The sequence below is a fragment of the Dermacentor variabilis genome, chromosome 5 (genome assembly GCF_050947875.1).
Source record: "Dermacentor variabilis isolate Ectoservices chromosome 5, ASM5094787v1, whole genome shotgun sequence".
NCBI lineage: Eukaryota > Metazoa > Arthropoda > Arachnida > Ixodida > Ixodidae > Dermacentor > Dermacentor variabilis.
Window position 1 is genome coordinate 193,093,336 of NC_134572.1, and position 19,532 is coordinate 193,112,867.

A 19,532-nucleotide genomic window follows, 5' to 3' on the forward strand; every position below is an offset into this window, starting at 1 on the left:
ATATAAACGCTAAGAACCATGTTTTCTCCCGCACAGCCAACAATATATTCAATTTATTTCGAATATCCTTGCCCAACCGAACATTCGAAAATTTTGTAATACCTAGTTCTTGAATTGAATACGAATTTTAAAAATATAATATTTGATAATATTCAAAATTTTTGAATATTTGCACACCTCTATTTGTTTCCCTTCTCCCTCTTTACGACGCTCAACCGCTGCCCGCCTTCGTTCCTTCGTTGCTGTCTCGCTGCGCTTTCTCTCAGCAGCCCCTGCTCCCATCACTAGACGCATTCCCATATGGGGCCAAGAGTGTTTTTGGCGATGTGCCAAGCTTGCTGTTTTCGCACCAAGCCAAGAGTGCCATCGCCCACATGCTTCGACATGTCCACTGCCGAGTCTTGCAAAAGTGGAGAACTATCCCCGAAAGGGATTACCTGACCACAGCGCCCTCGCATGTATGGAAATTTTTTAAAGTGTAAACGAGAAAAGGCCATTTCAGCATGCTGACAGGCATTGATCGCAGTACACGTTATGCTAAAGCTCTCCAATAAAGCATGATTTGCGCCTGCAATGTAATATTCTTTTCACATTTACTTTTTTGGCAGTCTTGGTTTCTGAGGAGTCCTTGAAGGTCCTTGCATCTCTTTCGAGCAAGACAATGTATTATAGACATAATTTTTGTCACTTTGATTATGACACCCATTCTTGCATGGTCCTGAGAAGGTCATATAATCAGGGTTCCGTTGTAATCACATTTGCATTTATAATCGGCGCCTCTTTGCTCGTCGGGTTTTGTAGTTTTTTCATTGACCAATAGAGTTCTGTTTTACTATTGGTTACAGAACTCTGGCTTGTAATGCCTCTGAGAGGTGGCTGCTCTACTCAGCAGCATGGGACTGTTAAACATGAAATGAACTACCGCAGCATACGATTCAGGATCCACACAACTTGCATCCTTTGTATGTAGGCTTTGCCTCAGCACAGCAGTGTCACATTCTCTCATCGTGGCCCAACTGCTGTTGCGACTTTTTGTTGGCTCCAAGTAAGACTTAGCAGATGTAATAATTGCACTATGTTTTGCTCAGTTGTGGGTCTGTGGTGGAATAAGGCAACCTCTGCACAGTAGCTCATCACATGCACTGACTGCCATCAATCAACTGTGGGTGCAAAGTGTAGCTTAGAGGTCACCAGAATCACCTGTGGCTACTGGCAATGTTGATCTCTCTGGTGCTTGCTATAGAGCTCACACTTGTTGCTGCTTGACATTTTACACCTTTACTTAATGGTTAAATATAAGTGCAGTGCTTTCTTGTTACTACTAGGTGTGAAAAACAAACATGCAAGTTGGGCAAGCCGCAGTGATAATGAATCTGCTTGTCTCGACACAAAAGTTGACTGTCCTGCTGTGAGCACATTCATTTGGCCTCTGCACACATGATGCAGTGAAACATGAGCCTTCTCTTCCTTACTGGAAGACACATCAGTGTTGTCTTTCAGCCTGGACTTGTCACGTCTTGAATTCCAGCTGCTGCCCGCAGGGGTGTCTGCATAAGCAGGCGTTTGGTAAGTTGCATCACCACATACCCGTGCACGGCTTAGCCGTGTCTGGGGAAAGGGGGATCCTGGGGGTTCAGCCAATGCTGAGTGTTTGGACCTGTAAGGCCCCTTGGCGGAGGCAACACACCTCTTTGGCCTCGGCTTCAGGTAGACTGACCCATCCGAGGGAAATCGGTAGTTGCCTTTTGCTGTCCTCCTCTGAAATCTTTGTCTTTCTCTCTTACTGTTCATCTTTCCCGTCATCGCTTCGTTTTACTTCCAATTTTCCAGGCAGCAAGGGTTAACCTGGTGTAGTTTATCCAACCTTGGGTCTATTATATTAGGTTATAGTGTCTATGTACAGCTGACATCTGCGCTTCCTACAAGTCTCGTAGTGTCCCCCTGTTGGGCTCAGTGGTGGGTGGCTGGCATAACTGCCGAAATATATAAACTCTTTATGGCTTTAAGCTCTTTCCCCTCAATTGCCTGATCGCAGTCCTTCAGAAAGTGGGCACACTGATGCCTTACTAAATTTTTTTGTCCAGCACAAAGATCCTTTTGAAATATCATGTCCTTCACTATGAAAGTTCTGAAAAGACTGCAAGAACTGTGTCATTATTGTTTCAACTGTGTCACTGGGCCAAAACAAGGCCTAGTTTACAAGGTCACAAAGATGGCCAGTGGTGATCTCCTAATTGAATTCCATGACAAAGACCAATACCAGCAGTTGTCCGATTTTGTTGATCTTGTCAACATTCTAGTCTCAGTAAGCATGCATCGTTTACTTAAGAGCACACATGGTGTTGTACGTGAACAAGATCTACTTGACCTAAGTAAATCGGAGCTCCTTGAGGACTGGAAGGACCAGCATGTAACAAATTTACAAAGAATTAAGATCAGGCGAGATGGTAAAGAGATCCCCACCAAACACCTCAGTGACACAACGGTTCTCGGCGACCGTTCGGACCACACTGTGGACCGGTGGTAGCACCAGCTGCCTCCCCTCCTCCCTCCAGTAAAAGTAGTCTGCGCTGCTCCGTCACCAGCAACAAGAGCCAGCAAACTTCCGTGCCTGCACACTCTCTGCCCTCTGCTTGCTCACAGTCCCAAAACACAAGTGAGCGTCACGCGCAAGCGGGTATCCAGTGCCTTTGCGGAGGCGATGGATGCATCAACTTTATCGGAGCTTAGAACGACAGAAAGCTGAGCTAGTTGGTAAGGATTCATTATGCAAAAAAGAAGTGAGGCGTGCAGACAGGACACAAGAGTATAGAAGTGGACAACACGAGCGCCACCTATCAACTGAAGGGAGCACTGATGCGAAAAAAGAAAGAAGCCACAAAACTCATCCGCGCATGCTCAGGAATGGGTAACGCCACGTGTCAGCTGGGTACACGGGCCGGTGTACATGAGAGATAACTGTTAAGGCACTTAATCTCTTCCTTATGTAAAGTAATCGAAGGCTGACTCACGCACGCACTTCCACCATTATAGATATGCCATGCCTCTACCATAAGACGCGTATTTTAATTCTTATGCCTGTAGAATATCGCGCATTCATCTAACTCTGGCGTGCAGTTACAATCTCGGCAATGTAGCGAAAGATTAGAAGGCGATCCACCGGTTAAGGACCTTTTCTGTTCCATTAGCCTCTGATTGATACACCGTCCCGTTTGCCCTACGTAGGACTGGCCACAGCTAAGGGGAATTTTATAAACCACACCCATACGACAGTCAGTAAAACTTGTTCTTATTGTGCTTCGCTGGACAAATATCTGTTCGTTTTTTGCCTTTTACCCGCTCCTTTTTATTTGTACGGCAGTGCATATCTGACCTAGCTTATTGGGAGCAGTGAAAGCAACATTAACATCATATCTACTTGCAACTTTTTTAAGCCTGTGCGACACTGAATGAATATACGGTATAGCCACTACTCTTTTTTTGCTATTACTACTTTCTGTAATCATGTCCGTCCGTCTCGAAACCGACTTCTTTAGGCGCTCAGCCACAGTGGCCACTGCTACACTAGGATAACCTGCTTCTAATAGGCGCCGTACCTGTGCATTAAAACGTGCTCATTTTGTGCATGCAGGATCTGGTGAGGGAAGACTTAAAGGGACACTAAAGGTTACCAGAAAGTCAAGTTAAAGTTATAAAGCAATGCTCTAGAACGTCTAAGGCGTCAATATAATCGCGAACAGAGCTTTAGTAACCGAGAAATCGAGGTAAATGCATGACACGATTTGTGACCCCCCAGCGACATTCTGGTACTAGCCAATGACTAAAGCACTCCTCATGGTAATTTATGTCACTATACTCAACTACTCGTATTAAAAAGATCATTTCATTAGATTATAAGTTGGAAGAAAATGCTACTCGTCTACTTCTATTCGATTCTAAGAAAAAATAACATTTTGACGTTACCCTTGAGTAGTATGGGTGATCGAAAGGTTTCGTTTTCGCTCGACTCTGCGCTCTCGATCTTGCGCCGCGTGCGCTTTGGAGTTTCAGTTGTTTCTTTTTCGCGCCGTGCTGCGGTTGTCCTCCTGGCTCGCGAAACTTGCATTTGGAACAAGCAGCGAGAATGCCACGTCCATGTGATGTCGTGGGATGCGCGAATGGTCCGCGGAACTTGGCCAAGGGCAGTTGCAGCGGCGAATCCAACGTTACTTATCACTGTGTGCCAACGAGTGAACGTCTCCATTCGAAGTGATTAAGTGCCGTACCTCTGCCACAGCGCGCTGGCAAAGAGCCGAAAAATCACGTAGTGTGCTCGCTGCACTTTCGTCCAGAGGATTACGAGTTCAACGCAGACTTACTGAAGTCGCGTGAAGTGCCTTTCAAAGCAGGCCGTCGTCGTAGTAGTACGCAACGACGCCGGCAGCGTGAGCCCTCAACAGCAGGCCATGTTCATCAGTGCTTAAATCGCTGAACTCGAGCCCAGCATCGCGACCTAATGTGTCGTTGTCAGGGTCATCCATTGCAACGAGCATCGAAGTTGGCATCATAAAATAAAGAACGACCTTATCGTTGTGCGCTCTCCCTTCCGCTAGCCACCATAGTTCAGCTTTCGCGCTGCTGTCGGCTCTGTCTTGGCTTTTTCTGGCCGCGTGTTTGCGTTTTGTGCAGAAAAGCCGAAGCGCCGTCTGTGGGAGCCATTTTACTCACCGACGGCGCAACGTCACTATGAGACCATGACGTCAATACTCCTCGATCGGAGGGCGGGTGATTTCAACTGCGCTAGAGGTACGCGAAAGCTTCAGAACGCAGTTTCTCTAAAAATAAGTCTCTTCTTCGCACGAAACAAGCGTTTCGAGGTTTCTGAGATGGTATTTCAACAGTCCACGTGGACTTAATATTAACCTTTAGTGTCCCTTTAAGGCACGACATGGCAATTCCGTTTTTTACTACCTTGGAATGCTTGGATTGAAAGTTTAGCAACGGCTTCGAAGATCTTGGGGAGTACTGCCAACAAACATGATTTTGTTCGAAGATCAAGGAAATGTCAAGAAACTGAATTACGCGTCGCTGAGGAAATTCCTCGGTAAACTTTAATCCTCCCCCGTAAAGTTTAAATTGCTCACTTACTGAGGTAGCAGCGGAATCGAATTCTTCCCTATTGCAGAAAATCAGGTAATCATCAACGTAACGAAATATCTTGATAACGCTATCACCTAAGGCTTTTTTTAAGCAGTTGTCAACCTTACTCAGGTAAATGTTGCTAAGAATAGGGGCAACCTATGAGCCAATACAAATGCCTGATTTCTGCAGAAAAACGCCATCTCTCCACGCTATCAGTGTCGACTTCAAGTACATTGAAAGAATTTCTAGAAAAGCTCCCGTGGAAACACCGCATCTGTCAATAAAAGCAGACTCTTGCACTTGTTCTTTAATGCACTCATTTACGGAATTTACCAACCCGTCATGCGGCAAGGAATAATACAGGTCTTCGATATCCATACTAAAAGCTGTACGATCACCAGGATTTTCCTCTCAAATACTGAACTAGTGCCTGAGAATTGCATAAGCAAAAGGGGTCTGAAAAACTAGTGAAGCTAACCAGTTCTGTAGGTAACTAGCGACACAGACCTGCCACGTCCCTTTCTCTGACACTATAGCACGAAAAGGAATTTCTTGTTTATGGGTCTTGGCCGAAAAAAACAGTTCTAAGGTGAGGGATTTAGCTTTCTTGACATTACAGACAAGCCTATCAAGATTATGTATTGACAAGAGGTCAACTGCACGTTGCTTAACTACCGAAGGCTTGAGTTTTACTGGCTGTAAATTCTTTTCTATGGCTGAAATCGCTTTTTGTGAAAACATGTCATCTGTCATAATTACGAAATAGCCTTCCTTGTCAGATATTACTGGTCTAAGTTTACACTCCACAAGGTAATCAACTAACGGTCGGACAGGGTCAGGCGTCTTAAAATGAGAATTTGATTGTTTAATGCCAGCAATGCAATCCGAAATACTGCGTGAGCGCTCTTCTTCCGGGACGAACCTGGTTATGCAGCGCGGTATGCTTAAAATGTCAATGGGTTTTATGTTAGGCTTAAAACAGTGCTTAGGACCTAAAGCAAGGGTTCTTTTACGGTTATCACTTACGATGGTGTCTCTAAGAACCAGTACGTTATTTGGCAGTGAATTATTAGAAAGCTGTCTCCTCTTACTTTGTTGGAGCTCCGGAAGTTTCATCCTCCATAGGAAGTCTGCATGCTGCACGGCTAACTTATTCCAATGGGCGTAGGGGCGGTTCCAATGGCGGCCGTCTCCCAGGGCCGCGCAACGGACCCTTAGACACTCCTGGTAGAACCTAACTTGGCGCCATGATTCAGCGGAAAGAATAGCTCCAATCCTCCTGGCATGCCCAGTTGATGGTTGAAGGAAGCCGCACATCATTTGAACTTCCAATGGGACAACTCGATTACGACTAAACCACGACATGGTTCTAGCGCGGAACATACATATCACAATTAAGGAAGCTAACGAAGCAGGATTGTGCAGATAAGTAGGAGAACATGGAAAAGGGCTCAGAGTACTAGAAATGAAGCTTAGAATGACTGAAAGCTGAGCTAGCTGGTAAGGATTCATTATGCAAAAAAGAAGTGAGGCATGCAGACAGGACACAAGAGTATAGAAGTGGACAACACGAATGCCGACTATCAACTGAAGGGAGCACTGAGGCGAAAAAAGAAAGAAGACACAAAACTCATCTGCGGATGCTCAGGAATGGTAACACCATGTGTCATGACGGGTTGCTAAATTCCGTAAATGAGTGCATTAAAGAACAAGTGCAAGAGTCGGCTTTTATTGACAGATGCGGTGTTTCCACAGGAGCTTTTCTAGAAATTCTTTCAACGTACTTGAAGTCGACACTGACTGGGTGGAGAGATGGCGTTTTTCTGCAGAAATCAGGCATTTGTATTGGCTCAAAGGTTGCCCCTATTCTTAGCAACATTTACCTGAGTAACGTTGACAACTTAGAGAAAGCCTTAGGTGATAGCGTTATCAAGATATTTCGTTACGTTGATGATTACCTGATTTTCTGCAATAAGGAAGAATTAGATTCCGCTGCTACCTCAGTAAGTAAGCAATTTAAACTTTATGGGGGAGGATTAAAGTTTACCAAGAAATTTCCTCAGCGACGCGCAATTCAGTTTCTTGACATTTCCTTGATTTTTGAACAAAATCATGTTTGTTGGCAGTACTCCCAAAGATCTTCGAAGCCGTTGCTAAACTTTCAATCCAAGCATTCCAAAGTAGTAAAAAACGGAATTGCCATGTCGTGCCTTAAGTCTTCCCTCACCAGATCCTGCATGCACAAAATGAGCGCCAGTTTTAATGCTCAGGTCCGGCGTCTATTAGTAACAGGTTATCCTAGTGTAGCGGTGGCCACTGTTGCTGAGCGCCTAAAGAAGTCGGTTTCGAGAGGGGCGGACGTTATTCCGCATCACAGGGCCTGGATAAGGGTCAGTAGGTTAACATAGTTTTCCTCTCTTCAACACAGCACGAAACACTGTCAGTATGAATACACAAATATTATATTGGAATGTCAGTGGTCTTCTCCAGAATGACCATTAAAGAACTCTTGAATAAACATAACCCAAAGTTGCTGTGTGTTCAAGACACACATATGAAGCCTAGTCAAAAACTTTCTGCGTCAATAGGTCATATTCCGAAAAGATTGTGATGAGGCTCGTGCTTCATCCGGCAGCGTAGCGATCATTGCAGACAAGTCTGTAGCTTGTCATCATGTAGCCTTACAATACCCCTTGAGGCATTGTTGGTCCAGGCAGTTCTTTTAATAAGTTGGTAAATGTGTGTTCTGTATCTATGCCACCTAACTATCAACTCGGTGCTCGTTGGAATCTGTTGGCGCAGGACATGGGTAATTGGAGATCGCCTTCATCCTGCAGTAGACATAAAATAGGCTGCTGCTGCTGCTGATGATGATCAAATCGAAAAGTTTTTTATAACATCTTATATACACTTCTGGAACCCTACCTACTTGTGGGTGACTTTAATGCTCGTAACACCCTGTGGGGAGACTCCCGTTGTGACACGTGAGGTTGACTCATTGAAAGTTTACTTTTGACCTCTGGTGCATGCCTTTTTAATAAGGAGCCCATCTATAACAACATACAGCATGATTCATATTCATCGATAAATCTAGCTATTGGGTCTGCTTCTTTTCTGCCTGACCTGGAATGGAATGTCGTCAACAATCCTTCTGGGAGTGACCACTTCCCTGTAACTTTATAGTTATTAGCGTGGCATGACAACCCTCCCAATATTCCTCGATGGAAAGTAGCTTCAGCTGACGGGGAGCATTTTAAGGAATCAACCTATCTATCACCAGACTTTATAAACAAATTTAGTGCAGATGATGCTGTCGCATATTTTACCGCTTGTGTTATTCACGCTGCTGAAAAGTTTATCGTGCAAACGAATAGTGATTCACTTAAAAGACATGTTCCCTGGTGGAACGCAGCCTGTAGAGATGTGCGGAAGAGCCAGAATAAAGCATGGGGCATATTGCGTAAATTGCGAATATGGAAGATCTCATTCAGTTCAAACACGTAAAATTGCAGGGAAGGTGGACACGATGTCAGGAACAGCGAGAAAGCTGGGTGAGGCTCCTCTCAGGTATAAGTTCATACACACAGGCGGCGAAAGTGTGGAATGGCCCAAGAAGGCTAAAAGGGCAGCAAAACCATCCGTTGCCTCGGGTGAAGGACCAAGGGAATACCTTGGAAGAGCAGGCAGACTCCCTAGGGGAGCACTTTGAGCGTGTTTCAAGCTCAATCCACCACTCACAATCCTTCATGAAGTACAGACAAATAGAAGAATGTAATGCGTTTGAGTGTGAATCCCCACAAAACACACAATATAACCGTCCTTTGAGTATTGCCGAGCTGAGAGCTGCCTTTATCGCATGCAAGACCTCTGCACCGGACCTGATAGAATAATGTATGACATGATTAAGAACGTACACACTGATACACAAGTGACACTACTTGCTTTTTTAACACTATTTGGGCTGCTAGATATCTTCGACCAGCTTGGAAAGAAGCTATTATGGTCCCCGTTTTGAAGCAAGGTAAAGATCTGTCAGCGTGCGCAAGTTACCACCCGTAGCTCTCGTAAGTTGCCTTTGTAAGCTGTTTGAGAAAATTTATTAATCGGCAACTCGTACATTTCCTTGAACTGAACAAAATGTTTTATCCCTATCAGTGTGGCTTCAGAGAAGGGCAGTCCACAACTAATCATCTTGTGTGCATTGAAGGAAATATCCGTACCACGTTTGTACAGAAACGGTTTTTCTTATCCATATTCCTTGAAATGGACCCGCCGTGGTTGCTCAGTGGCTATGGTGTTGGGCTGCTGAGCACGAGGTCGCGGGATCGAATCCCGGCCACGGCGGCCGCATTTCGATGGGGGCGAAATGCGAAAACACCCGTGTGCTTAGATTTAGGTGCACGTTAAAGAACCCCAGGTGGTCAAAATTTCCGGAGTCCTCCACTACGGCGTGCCTCATAATCAGAAAGTGGTTTTGGCACGTAAAAACCCCAAATATTATTATTATCCTTGAAATGGAGAAGGCATACGACATAACGTGGTGCTATGGAATCTTGAGACTTGTCGGGAATGGTCATTGTTTTGACTTCGGGGTGGAGAACAAAAAATGGACTCTTTCCGCATACGAAGGAGAAACAAAAAAACTTTGTACAATATTTACAGATAGTGGATGATAGCGTACAGGCAGCAGTAAGAACTCATCAGACCGACTTGGCGGCTGGAAGTGACTCTCTCTCCTCACAATTCCCTTCTCCCTTAAATCCCTTTAGCAACTCCTCGTCGGCAGGAACCAGTTTGGGCGACTTCTCGTTGGCAGGAACCAGGTGGGGCAGGGTGATGACGTTGCTCACGTCAAATTCTTGATTCATCGCGGAGATGGCTGGGCACTTCTTGAAGTTGCCTACCATGTCGAATTCTTGATTCATCGCGGAGAAGTGGGAGCTCCCGTCGCCTCGGGGTAGCCACTTGGTGCACGTAGTATGGCACAACAGCATCCATGGCAATATGCTAAACCTAATGGAAAGCTATTTCTCCAATCGCACCTTCCGCATCAAAATCGGCAACATATTGTCATGGCCATTTATACAAGAAACTGGTGTACCTCAGGGAGGGGTGCTCAGCTGTACTCTTTGTCGTTAACATGACCACACTTCATGCTTCATTACCACTGGCCTTTTTTATTACGTCTGCGTGGGCGACATTCAAATAGGCTTCAAATCCTGTAACCTCGCAGTGTGTAAGAGGCAGGTACGGCATGGCTTGAACAAGGTGCCTAAAAGGGCAGAAAAATATGTATTTAAAGCCAACCCCCACAAAAGTTCTTGTGTTCTTTTTTACGAGACAGGCCTGGTTCCAGGTCCTTGTGTGGAACTGTGTGGACAACAAATAACTGTCAACGAAGAGCACAAATTTCTAGGTATTGTACTTGACACTAAGCTTACTTTCGTTCCACACATAAAATATCTCGGAGCAAAAAGTCTAGGAACAATGAACTTACTGAACATACTATCTTACGCAACATAGGATAGCGACAGAGGTGTTTAATGAATCTTTACTAGAGCCTCATTCGATAACGATTAGACTACGGTGCCGTAGTATACAACTCTGCCCCCCCCCCCAAGCACACTAAAGATGGTGGTTCCTGTCCACCATCTGGGCATCTGCCTGGCCGCAGGCGCCTTCAGAACAAGCCCCATTGAAAATTTATATGTAGAATTGGATGAGTGGTCACTCCATCTGTGGAGATCATACATCAGCTTCACATGTTTCCTCAAAGTGCGCTCTAACCTTAAACATCCGTGTTCTATAACGGTTAACGATTCGACGTGCACTGCACTTTTCCATAATCGACCTTCTGTGGTATAGCCTTTTTTACTGTGTGCGAGGGAGCTTAGCGTGGAAATGGATGTCCCACTCTTCGAAGATAGCTTAATGCCTCCAGCCAAGCAGCTATTGCCTTGGGAGTGGCAGGTGATAGAATGTGATATATCCCTTGTAACAGTTACAAAATATGCACGAGAGCTCAAAAGTCGCATGCATTTCCTTGAACTCCAATCGAAGTACTCTTGTTCTAAATTCTACACTGATGCATCAAAGATGCGTGCTGGCATGTCTTACGCAGCTGTTCATCCCTCTTTCTCTGAATCACGTGTATTGAACCTCCATACAAGTATCTTAACTGCAGAAGCCTATGCAGTACTGTTTGTGCTTAAACACATAAATTAAACCTAGAGAAAGCAATAATATTCACTGCCTCATTAAGTGTTGCTAAAGCACTAATGCCTTTAAGAAAACACAAAAATCTTGTTTTTATTGAGCTCTGCTCATACTTCTGCAATATTTATTCATCCTGTAGACATGTGACAATATGCTGGGTACCTGGCCAGGAATGCATCAAGGGTAATGTGCTTGCCAGCAGGCCAAATGGCCACATCAATTACATCGCAAGCTATTAATCCTACCGCTGCTATTCCTGCGACAGATCACAAGCCTTTTTATGTGAATGAAACTGCGAAGCCAATAGCAACAATTGTGGGACATTGAAACAAATAAGCTGCACTTGATTAAGCCAAAGTTAGGTTTCTGGCCTTCCGTTACAAAAACACAATGAACTGATGTCCTATTCTGTTGTCTCAGAATAGGACACGCATATGGTACTCACAATTTTCTATTGATTGGTTGTGAACCTCCAACCTGTGGCAGATGTGGTGAGAGGCTCATCATCCTACACATTCTCGTGAAGTGTCTAGAAGCCAAAAGAGAGAAGGAAACATTTTTCTCTAGCATACCGCTATTGTGTCCCTCTCCATCTCGCTATGTTTGCTCATAAAGAACTGCTTTTTAATACCAAAGCTGTCCTAGGTTTCTTGAGCAATGAGGTTTTCCGTGTTAATAGCCCAATAGTTTCGTAACATGTCCTCTCTACAGAGGATGCCGCTGTGATAGTTGTCTTTGTATAGCATACGCCTTCAGGTCCTTGCGCTTCAAGGGCTCTGTTGAGGCTGTACTGCTTTTGGAAATTCTTTGCTTCTGCCAAATTTTAGTACATTGCAATTCTTTCACAGTGTATCCTTCGTGTCTTTGACACGCTTCATAGTCATTGCCATAATTTTATTACATGTAGCTTTTACACACTTTACAGCGAGTCTTTTAGGCCCCTTTACAGCACCATCGCATCCATTGCTAGTAATTCATCGCCTCACTTCGAACCCATTACCACCAGCCTGGCGCTCTTTGGTCATACTTGGCCCTTGCTCCACAAAACAATATATTCATCATCATCATCAATTCCAGCTGCTCGTGTGGGCACTCGTGTTTTTCTTGTTTCAAAACTGCACGCTACATGGGAACATTAATCACTCTAGCTCTATTAAGATGGTTGGAGAAGGCTTTGTATCCATGAAGTGCAGTGGGCTTCACAATTGACATACTGGACTGTGGTATAAATGCCTGAAACATTTTAATGCACTCTCATTGCATTCATTGAGGTACTTGTGCCAAATAGTACATTTCCACACGTAAAACAACTGCAGCGCCTTGGGTTTGCCTACAGAAATGATGCGCATATGATTGTCACCAATTTGGAGCTTGTGTTGACCCTTTGTAGTCATTTGTCAGGCCCTTGTCGGCACTAAAAAAATAAATTTCGGCCAGACGTCAAAAAGCACCCAAATCGCATGCGTGCTCGCATTTGGCAGTTACTTGAGTTGGTAGCACCAGCTCTTTCGACTTCACGTCTTCAGACGAGGGCAGAACATATTTCCTTCCTCCACGCTTGAGGCAATTTGTGGTGTGATGTGCTGACACGATGGCAATATTTTCTGCGTATGCATTTCATGGGTAAAACTTGCACAAGTTCAGTGAAATACAAGATGGCTTTAGTGCCTTGGATAAATATATTTCTCCTTCAGGTGGTCAGCAAGTATCCTCACATGAAAGCACTTTAGAAGAAAGCAACAATGAGGACTCTACAACCTGCAGTGCAAATCCTGGCTTCCAACCAGGGGAGTGGTTCAAGTGCTACCACACAGTGCTCAAGTAGCATTGAAAGCCTTGGGAATACATACATTTTCTGTAATATTATTGCTTAACATGCGTTTGGTTACCTGAGTGCTTTTACTGCTTGGCGTACAAGTGTGCGAAATGGCTCTTGACGGGAACTGCCACAAATTGGATAAATGCCCATGACTGCAAAGGGTTGAGTGATCTGTGGTTAAAGGCATACGTAGGCATAGTCTCACTACTGCTTGCAAACAGCAGCTGGTATGAGTATTATTCTGTACATTGTTATGAGCGTTGTGGTGGTCTTTCTTTTTTTTCACTTCTGCAGCAACCTGACCAAAGTGACATTCCATTAGTGGGCAAGGAGAAGAAATTTAAAGGCTACTACAAGATAGCACGGCACTATGGCTGGGCACTCAACAAGACTTTCTTTGAATTCAATTATGACACGGTACTCATTGTTGAAGGTATGAACCACTTCACAGTGCATTCACTAATTCTTTGACCGTTTCTGAATATTTGTTTAGTTGTCCTCTTTCACAATACCCTACACAACGGTGCCTTTATGAGAATGCAATTTTTCACCAGAAAATTATGGCAGCTACAAAATTGAGTACATTTGTAACTTCATACTATGTCCTTCAAGCGCACCATGGCCATTTTGCATTATCATGATGGGATGATTTCTTCTTTGCTTCCTTTAGATGATTTGGAGCTGTCTGTAGACTTCTTTGAATACTTCCTAGCATTGCACCCAATTCTGAAGAGTGACCCAACACTCTTTTGTGTCTCAGCGTGGAATGACAATGGCAAAGCAGGACTTGTAGCAGATGACCCAGGTTAGTTTTCTGTCATTTGTTGTTATTAGAAACCCCCGCGGAGTTTCCTTTTGTGTTGTAACAATGACTCTAAGCTGTCGTGAGAAATGAATTTAATTGGGGATAGGGTATGCATATACAGTCGCTGATCGATAAATGAGACACTGATAATCCAGACATGCTCGGTAATTCGGACAGCTTCATGGCACCGCCAATGGCCCCATAGGCTTAATGTGTAAAGACAAGCGATATTTCGGACAGCCGCCAGCTCTACATTCAAATGTCCGGACTCCGTCTGTGGCTGTACAGTACGCCGACTCTACCACCAGAGTGCCGCCATTATCTCCTCTGGCAACCTCGACAATACATCAAGTATGGCCTCAGAAATTGCATGTTATACTGTAATCCCTGAGGCCTTGCCTTGGTCGCAGCACTGCACCTCAGAGATCTAACTGCGAATGCCAATCTTGGAGGCTTTGCCTGAATTATAGGTCGCATCAACATCGCGATCATCACATTCGATTCCAGCAACCCTGCACATGGCTTGCTCTTGCCATTCTGTTGAGTTTGCCTTTGGTACAGCGTTCCGATATTCTGTGCTTGTTTAGTTTGCGTTCCAGACATCGCTCTGTTGGCACCAAGCAGTCTTTCTTGTAAACTTATTGACAGGCCACGTCAAATAGCATCAACGGTGTCGTTGCAATCTGACTCTGAAGGAGTCTTGAGTCGCAGTCCGAATGACTCCATAACTGAAGAGCTTGAACCTTCCGCCAACCACAACATGCTCATATGCGGAAATCATATGCAGTCTTTGCATCGGCATACAGCTACAGCACAGAACTGGCAGAAATACAGGCGTACTTGTTCGCACGTAAGCGGAGATGCATGCACCAATGTATCGGCCGCTTATTCCTTGCACAGGGGCCTTAAAACGTAAATAACATTATCCTTTTTTGATACATTGGTATTTTTCGGACATTCGTTAGTTTGGACTTATTTACGTTTCCCGTGGAGTCCAAATTATCGGTCATCGACTGCAGTACGACATAAAGTAGCAAATTCTAACATTATCTCTGTTCTACTTGGTGGTAGTACAGTCCAGCCTCTACGTAACAAATTATTGCAGCTAAACCTCGATATAACGAAGTCAGTAAAATTGGCAATTTGCTTCGTTATATCGAAACTTGGTTACATTGAAATTTGACCACTTATGTAAATACAGTAAGCGATGAATTTTTCTTACACGGAAGGGGCTGCAAAATTTTCCAAATTATGTCATTTGGGAATAGCAAATATAAATTTGAAAAAGAGATTTTGTTTCATTTTGTTGAATTTGAGTCGCCGATGAAAGATACGGTTTCATGGTGTGTTGACATTCATTGTCTTCGCATCGGTAATGGGAAGCAAGGCCAGGCACTCTTTTGCATCCTTTCCGCCCCGATGGCTAATGGCATGCCTCGCTACGGGCTGATGCCATCATGAAAAGCGCCTGCAGTGGGAAGCGAATGTTTCGTCTGCCTCTCACTTTGACAAGTCTCCAAAACTCGAGATTACGCAAACTCGAGTACTAAACGCGCTGGAAGACAGCGCGCATGATGCCACGGCATCTCAGCATGCCCACTCGTGGCACAGATTACACCTAAAGCAGGGTGCATGGGCTGTGTATGTGCTCAGCCGCGCTGACACCCGTGCAGATGTGTGCCAACCTGCCTCCCACTCCGTACAACCCCCCCCTCCCTCTGTACACGCTTGGTTGCGTTACCGCAAGCGATTCCCCCTCTCCTCTTTTCTCTTGCTCGCGTGGGAAGATGGTCCTCATCAAGCCACCATCCTTCTCGGCTTACCTTCTCAAGCTTTCACTCGCACCCAAAGCATAGAGCGTGCGGGGCACAATAGGATCTTATCACGGAACGTGACAGTGCTCCTCGGCAATAGCTGTTGGTCATGTGATTTGAGAGGTGCGTTCACAAGCAGGCGCTTGTAATTCAACCATTTGACCATCTGCATTCGTGGAAGTTTCCATTTATTGTGTCAGTCTTTGCGAAGGCAGTGAAATTTTGTTATATTGAAATCTTTTATAGACACTGTTCGTTATATTGAGGTTCCAACTACATGATGCTTTATGGACAAGAAGTTATAAACATTGTTTAAGTTGGTTATATCGAGGTTTACCTGTATATATACATGGAAATAAGTGTAAAATGTTTATCACTGATATCGGCATGCAACAAATATGTGCTTAAATAAAAACAGTCATCTTCCATTAATTCGACCTGATGGTACTGACGAAAATGGTCAAATTAAACAATACGCAGAAGAAAACCCAAAACATGGCAATAATTCATTAGATATTTGTCTTGATTCTAACATGTTCCTAAATTGAACATGCACCCACTTCTAATGGGTTGGAAGCAGAAAACTAATGTAGAAATGACATCAGAGCTTCTAAACAAAGTACAAATCAAACATGCACCCAATATTTTAACCAAAAAATCTTAGCTTGCTTCCAATTCTGAAAAAAAAAAAAATGAAACCAGCTAACTTTACCTTCACAGAATGTCCATCATTATCACTGTCTGTAAAGAACCACAATGTGTCGTCCTCTGTATGATCTGTTGTGAGTTTTATATTTCGTATTTGTCAAAAGACTCTGCAACAATCGCAAATGGCATGGTAGCCCATGCCTAGACTAACCACTTTGCTAGTTCTTCCTGTGACACATGCAATTCTCCAGAATGCCAATAACATGTGGCGCAACTTGTTGCTGCTAGCTTAACATGCTAAGTAACTTTACGTTTGAATGTGCTTTCATAATCGGACTGAAAGTGCTGCATCGTCATGTTATGTGTGAAGTCTGCTATCACCAACCGCGGTCGCCCTCCAATAGCGACGATGCTGGCTAGGCTGCCTCTGATGGTAGGCTGCTGCAAACATGACTTTGTTTTGGGCTGTATCCCCGAGCAATTTGCGAACTAATTTTCTTGGAAAAAAAAGGCACACGTTACAATTGGGTAAATACTATAATAATACATTTTGAGCTACTGGTATCACTAACATCTTCCGGTGCTAGGCCGAAAATAGCCAATTTCAGTGTGAGATGACATGTGTTAAACACATTCACTGTACCCTAAGCACCGCGAAGACTCAAGCTGCCGCTGTTACTCGTCACTGCGGTCATCATTAGGGTCAGATGCGTGCTTGTTGACCAGCCAGGTTTGACTTATCCGGCAAAGGCTGATTTTAGGATCAAAATAACAAACATTTTATCCCATAAAAATGTATGGGTGCTGGCCGGGACTTTCGGTTGGGATCGAATTAACCAGAGTCGGAACCGGTGTGTACTCTGTCCGATATAACAAAAGTAGTATTTTTCTATCGTATAACTTTATTATTAGACTGTACTTATTTTTCTATTGGCACATTCCCATCAACTTGGAAAATGGCTCAAAGGAAATATTTCCTGGTTCTTTATTGTTGCTTTGTGGAACTTTCTGCAATTGGTGGGTCTCGCTTCTTTGTCCTACAAAATATTTGAGCTGCTTATTTCTGTTTTATGCATGACTAGAAAATGCCCTTACGACCTAATGCCTCTTGTCACTTCCCAGAGTTGCTTCACCGGTCCGACTTTTTCCCTGGCCTTGGGTGGATGATGACCAAGGATATGTGGGTTGAGATGAGCCACAGGTGGCCCAAAGCGTAAGTCACTGAGTTATACTTGCCTACCTACATTTTGCAGATGCCATTTTCTGCATTTCTCTCAGTCCACCTTAGCAGCTGGCTTTCATCTGTAAACATTCATACATATGAGAGCATGAGTGCAACCGCTTGAAAGCCTGATCGTTATCCTAAGAGCTGCAAAGCAATAACGAAATCTATTAACAGGAAGTCAAGTGATTAAGTAACTTGCTTACAGCTGTCCATTCATAGTAGGTGCATTTACTTGTGTCCTGGTAGAAATTTTGATTTTGATTGATTCGCCAAAGAGCAGCATTAAGTCATTTTAGTCTGGCAAACACTGTTTTCACTTGTTAAGCTGAAAAATTAGTGATATCAGGATTGCTTTCCTTGTATTTTGTGCCGAAACCTCAGCACCAGTATGTTGGTGCCAAGTGGCAGATTTCATGGAAAGATGGAGGCTTGAAGTGATGACAAGGGGCATCATTATACTCGCAGACAACTTTCCCTAGCTATGACAACAGCTTCTGCACATGTGTTACTGCACCAGGTAGTCCAACAGTTTGACAGCGCTTTCGGTTTCTTGGAACAGACACTGAATCAAGGCAGCTTCCACTTGCAACGGCTTCGCCTTTCACTTCAGTTTCAGTTTATTATTCTTTAGATACAGTGAACGGGTGAGCAGATAATATACAGACGAGGGTCCCAAAGTCAGACTGCAACAAGACCCTCGGTTATTTAATAACAATGCAAAAATGTGTGAAAGATGAGCAAGCTAAGTAAAAGAAAAAACACAGAAAAATTAAACAAATGAAAAACAATTGGCAGTGTACAATCCTATAGCACTTGTGTAAGAATACTGGCAAAAGTAGTGTAATGAACGATGTAAATTTAGTTATACATGTAAAAAAACCTTAATGGCATGATTAAATGCATGAAAGCATGGATTTAATGGTTTTAGGTAAAGCATTCCATAGTTCTATAGCCATAAATGATGATGTCATTTTTCCATAGTTAGAATGAATCACAGGCAGTAGAAAATTGGAGTTACATGCAAACCTGGTAATATTGTTATTACTAATGAGATTTCCGGAATCAGTGAATTCCTATGAAAGCTATTTAGTAAGCAATTTATAAAACATAATTGTGACATGATAGTTCAACAAGCTTGTCAGAGGGATGCTGTTTTCTCGAAGTAATAGAGTAGCACTCGTGAGAAGACGGCTTTTCGTGATAATGCGTATCGCTTAGTTTTGTAAGTGCTGAATGATAAGATATGACAGTAATATATATTTCCCTAGGAAACAGTGCTGTAAATAATGTCACTGAATGAAAGCGAAGTATAATGCTAATAACACATCTTCGGAAAAATGTGCTCTTGATTTGATTGTCGCTGAATGAAGGCACCTTGTTGAGGAATTTTAAGTTAGAATCTAATTTGATGCCCAAAAATGATACACATGTGGAGACGGGAATGTGATGACCATCCAGAGTTATTTCGGGCATGCCAGGTAGTATTCTTTGGCTTGATCGGAAAATCATGAATTGAGCTTAATTTACCCAAACACAGAGGAGAAAAGTAGAAAAATAAGTGAGATTTAACGCGCAGTCGTGTATTCAGTCTTATTTTCTTGTTGTAAATTCGCTGTTTACGCTTTCTCTTCCCCAGCCTGAACTAACATGAATGGACATGTATGATTTTTTGGGGGGAGTGCTCTTACTTGCGCACGCTTTACCTCATTAGCTTCCCATTGATTGCCACAGAAAGTGTACTCTGCGTGTACAGAGCAAATAGGTAAAGAAAAGTCCCATTGCTGAAACGATGGCTCTAGCTATGTTCCTCCTCGTTCAGCGACCATTCATCACTTGCTAGGTTGAGTGTTCTATTCGTTTTGTATGCAGCGTAGTCCTTCGTGA

The 19,532-nt window shown here is 43.7% G+C and overlaps 1 protein-coding gene across 4 annotated transcripts in view; it reads left to right on the forward strand.

Annotated features, from left to right (window-relative positions):
- LOC142583419 (alpha-1,3-mannosyl-glycoprotein 2-beta-N-acetylglucosaminyltransferase-like) overlaps positions 1-19,532 on the forward strand; it is a 178,047-nt gene that overhangs the window by 137,686 nt on the left and 20,829 nt on the right. For all 4 annotated transcript variants that reach the window (XM_075693879.1, XM_075693883.1, XM_075693880.1 and 1 more), the window contains exons 6-8: positions 13,451-13,589; positions 13,827-13,961; positions 17,546-17,636. In XM_075693879.1, coding sequence (XP_075549994.1) covers positions 13,451-13,589; positions 13,827-13,961; positions 17,546-17,636 — 365 coding nt within the window. The remainder of the gene's footprint in view (positions 1-13,450; positions 13,590-13,826; positions 13,962-17,545; positions 17,637-19,532) is intronic.